Source organism: Pterocles gutturalis, unplaced genomic scaffold, assembly GCF_000699245.1.
Source record: "Pterocles gutturalis isolate BGI_N339 unplaced genomic scaffold, ASM69924v1 scaffold27194, whole genome shotgun sequence".
In the NCBI taxonomy this organism is placed as follows: Eukaryota; Metazoa; Chordata; class Aves; order Pterocliformes; family Pteroclidae; genus Pterocles; species Pterocles gutturalis.
This window is the reverse complement of record NW_010129047.1, coordinates 7,120-11,683: the sequence shown is the minus strand read 5'-3', so window position 1 is coordinate 11,683 and position 4,564 is coordinate 7,120. Positions and strand designations below refer to the sequence as shown.

The 4,564-nt window shown below is 41.9% G+C and overlaps 1 protein-coding gene across 1 annotated transcript in view; it reads right to left on the bottom strand.

The window, feature by feature from the left end:
- The window catches only part of VGLL3 (vestigial-like family member 3), a gene marked incomplete at its 5' end in the record, with an annotated part of 13,326 nt that extends 10,462 nt beyond the window's left edge, over positions 1–2,864 (bottom strand). The window contains one exon of the mRNA XM_010079835.1: positions 2,609–2,864. Coding sequence (XP_010078137.1) covers positions 2,609–2,864 — 256 coding nt within the window. The remainder of the gene's footprint in view (positions 1–2,608) is intronic.
- Between the last annotated feature and the right edge of the window lie 1,700 nt (positions 2,865–4,564).

Sequence of the window (4,564 nt, the reverse complement as noted above, 5' to 3'; positions counted from 1 at the left end):
AAAAAAGAAAAAAAAAAAAAACCAAACAACAAACAAAACCCAAGAAAGAAAAAAAAAACAAAAACAAAAACAACACTTCCAGCTAGGAAAAGCATGTTGATAAAAACACCATTAAGGTAACATTAGTTTCATTAGCCCCTGTAAAAGGTTTCAGGTAGCTACACCTAGAATTGAATATTCACAGACCATGCTACTGGAGCTTGTAGGGAACTGTATTTTATAAAAAGTCAGTTTTGAAGTTAATTTTAGCCTAAACTGATCAGCATTTTCAACATACAAAAGATGAACACTTGCTGTTTTCAGGACAACAGGCTCTATCTTCTATACATAAGAAAAACCCCTCATCAAAACAAAAAAAACCCACAATATCACCTTATTGATGAATTTACAGTTTGCTCTTCCATCAGAGCACCAAAAAAAAACCCCAAACAAAAACCACAACAAGATGGGGAAAAAAAAAAAAAAAAAAAAAAAAAAAAAAGAGGAAAACTACCAATAGCTCCTTTCAGGTAAAGGAGAAATAACACAGTGACCTGAGTAGCCAGTTCATGCCTACACACTTTCCATTTAAATCTGTACCTTTCCAAACAGCTATTGCAAAGGCAAAAGCACTTTTTTTTTTAATTTATCTTTGAGTAATTTTTTGACAAAAATTTCTGACTACCCACGAAAGTTATTTACAAAAGATCTTTGAGCTAATGTAACTTCTTCAGGTAATGGGATACAAACTCACATCCATTTGCTGTAACTGGGCATCTTTGACAACTGTAGGTGAATCAGAAGACCAAGGTTTTAGCATCATTCATTTCCCACCTTTTTCAAGCAGGCACCTTTCAGAAACTCATTTGGGCCTGATAAAACTTTTGTCAGCTTCTCTTCTCCGGAGAAGCAGATGCCCTCAGTTTTCTCAGTGTCCACAGTGCAGGACCAAGCAGCCCTGCCCAGCAGCCTCCCCAGGGATTTTCATACCACTTCAGCAGGTGCTGTGACAGCAGACGAGATATCCCCTTACTTTATTCCCAGAAGACTTTCAGGACACGCAGATCTCTGCTCCCCGTTGACAGCACGGGGCACGCCAGGTCAGGAGGCAGCATGGCCGAAGAACCTTTATGCCAGGCCGCGCTGTCTCCTGCAGACCCCTCTGGGGAGGGCTGTGCAACCATGGGGGGAGCCAGAGAAAAACAGCAGGGTATGTCTGAGGCCAAAGAGATGACACACAACCCCGCACACGGTACATCTCCAGGATTGTGAAGAGGGCTTGCTGTAGGCACGGAGTCTCTGGGGGCTGCCTTGATCCCATCTCTAAACCATTTATAGCCTGTCTGGGCCATTTATAAATGCTCCAGTCTCCTTTTTAGTAAGCATAGGTTCAATCCTGCTCTGTCGAGTCGACCGAAAATTTCCCATTAACATTAATGGTCCCAGCTCAAGCCATAAATTCCTCTAGCTCCCCAGCCACTAGTGCTGACCTTTGCTTAAACTTCCTCAGATTTGTCATCATCCTTCTGGAAAGCAAATCCTTCTGTTCTATTTTTCTCTTCACAGTGGTTTCCAAAAATCTTGTCTCTCTTTATTAACTGTGACTTTCATCAATGCACTCACACCCCAACATCACTGATTATGAACACCACCACCCCTACAAAGATCCACACGATATCTCTCTCACTCAACCCAATGCAAGGCCATTGCTCATGATACTTAGTTTGTGTCCCTTTGCCAGTCAACATAAGGACACGATCAGAAATAATGCAGCTGTGGATCTAAAAAACTACCCAGACTGCCACATTCAACAAAAGGGAAACAGCGTCTTACTGGCACACTTTCTCCAGTCACCAATTCTGAAATCTTTTCTGGAATGCCCACCTAGTTTACCTGGCAAGATTTGTTCTTTGTTACATTGATCATGCTCACATGCATTATGAAAGATGAGCATTACAGCAGTATTCAAATGCCTCGCAGCACCTACCACATGTCTACTCCCTGCTCGAAAGCAGAGTAACATCATCCCCGTTTCACACACGGGAAGCCAGCAGCAATGGCCGAACCTCTCCCATGAGCTCTGCCCCTAGGCAGGCCGCGAGGCCCAGCACAGCTGCAGCCACGTGGGCCAGGGCCAGCACCCCAGCCTCTTCCAGCATGTGCTGGCTCCTCCCCACCTGGAAAGCAGCTGCAGACCAGTCTTAATCACCTGGCAAAGCCACCCGAGAAGGCTGCACCGGTCTCCTCACGTCCAAGGCCAGCATCCCAAACAGCTTTGCTCCTGCCTCACAGGCCAAGTTTCACACTTGGAGCTTAAAAATAAGCCTCCAACCTTGCAGCAGATGTTTGTGAAGCCACGTGAGCTCTGACCTGATCCTTCCAGGCCTTGGCGGTGTCACAGGCTATGGCAAGAGGAGGAGATGCCTGCTTCTTCTACACCTTTGGCACCTCTTTCCCCCTTTAGCACTTCAGATCACTCAACCCTAAGGAAGTGTCTTGGTTCTTTCAAATTTGGGGGGATTTTTCCACCTCCACAGAGGAGTAAAATTTCAGCTGCAATGCAATATGCGTTACCACAACACAGACCAAGTAAGCCACACCACAGAGAGCAAGTTATTGCTCCTCTTACCTCTCCACAGAGGACTTAGCCCTGCCTTGCTCTTGGTAAGGGCAGTTTCTGGATTGAAGCTACTGGCTTGGCTCAAAGCTCTTGAGAAGTGTTCATCCACTACTGAACCAATGTCTCCCTGGAAGTAAGTGAAAAGGACGCAGCGAGAGTTAAGGTACTCCATCTCAGCAGGCTGGTCTTTCTCATCCTCCTCTTGCTTGCTGGGAAGGGACACTTCCAGAGACTCCTGCATCTTGTTGTACACAGATAACTTCTTCTGGGATTAAAAACAAAACAAACAAGAGATGTATGACTGATGGCATTCATTGCAAACTCAACATCCGGTTTTCTTAAAGAAAAATAACTGAATACATTGGAATATTCATTTCATAATTACAGTTGTAATACAGGGACATTTTGCACCGACATTTCACAAAGAAGATATTACCAGCACCACTTACAGTTTTTATTCCTCACACATAGATACACCTGCTTCTGAGGCACATTTCACAACCACAATTTATCGGCAACAGCTTTCACTCAATACCTTCAAAAGAAAACAGACAGATTCTAACAATTCACTCCTGACTCCCACCTGGATAGGATATTCCCATCAGCAAAGTCTACAGAGGTTAAGTCCAGCCCTGCAGAAGGGTGGCCAGATATACAACGTCTGCATTTCACCTATCTAGCTGAACATACATCAGGTTTTGTCCACCGTGCTCCCCGAGTTGAGAGTACATGGCCCTCTAGACTCCGCACATCTATTCTTTGCTGAAGACATAAAGACAGAAGAATTTGGTGCTTCCTGAAAATTTTTCAACTGTATTATCAAAGTCCACAAAATACATAAATCCTCACCCACTGCCAAGAAAATTTTTATCATAGGAAGCTATACCTTAGGGTGGTGAGTAGGGTTTGGGGGAGAGGTTTAGAGGGGTTTTTGGTTGGTTGGTTTGGGGTAGGCTTTTATTGTTTTTTTGGGGTTGGAGTGGGGTTTTTTTCCCCCCTTTTTTCTTTTTTTTTTAAACACCAGTTTCTGGAAAAGAAAGGACAAAAACTCAAATCATTAAAAAATAAACATGTGCCCTGGGGGAAGAAGGAGATTGACAAGTCTGCAAACACATGCAAAAAATATACCCCAAACCAAAAACACAGAGAAGAATACAAAAAAAAAAAAAAAAAAAAAAACCTGCACAAGCCATCTGTGAATGACTATTTTAGAATCTTCTCGCTCTCTCTTGAATCAAACCTAAATGCCAAAATATATGTGTGTGAAGATCCATTCTGCATGGAACATATCTTTCAGATGTTCCCCTTTACAACTGTTTTCACAGAAAAAAAAATCTCCCCACAACAGTCAAGCTGCAGGAATCATAGCTTTTAGCTGGCTAGCCATTTCCACAGCTGACTTTACACACAAGCAGCTTCAGGAACCCAAAACCAACTACAGCACATATGTAGAATTATTTCATAGCTTTTCTATAGAACTACAGTTTGACTTATCTTTTATGGTTTCTTGGCAACAGTTTAGCACCATCAGAATCTCTTTAAGTTTACAGCTTTTCTCCCCTTTTCCAAAGTTGTTCACACAGTCTATAAATTTCCATTTATACAATTAAATAAGTTTGTCCAATTTAGAAATAAGTGAAAGTCATTTTCCGATCTTGTATACCATCAACATATTTACATTCGGATTCGGTGCTTTCTAAAATTGTATAAGCTGCCACAAATTCTCTCATTGTGATACAAAACAGATATGCTCAGGCTAATTCTTAATTATGAATGTTTACTAAAAAAATAACTGCAAGAAAGAGCTATTGACAAGTGGAATTAAAACTGACAATACTAAAAGCTCATAGCAATTAAGTGATGGATCTGTCATTACAGTAGGTTAACTGATAAACATAAAACAACTCAGTAATATCTTTAATTCCAATGCTGCTACATGAATAACAAGGAGATATTTAAGTGATT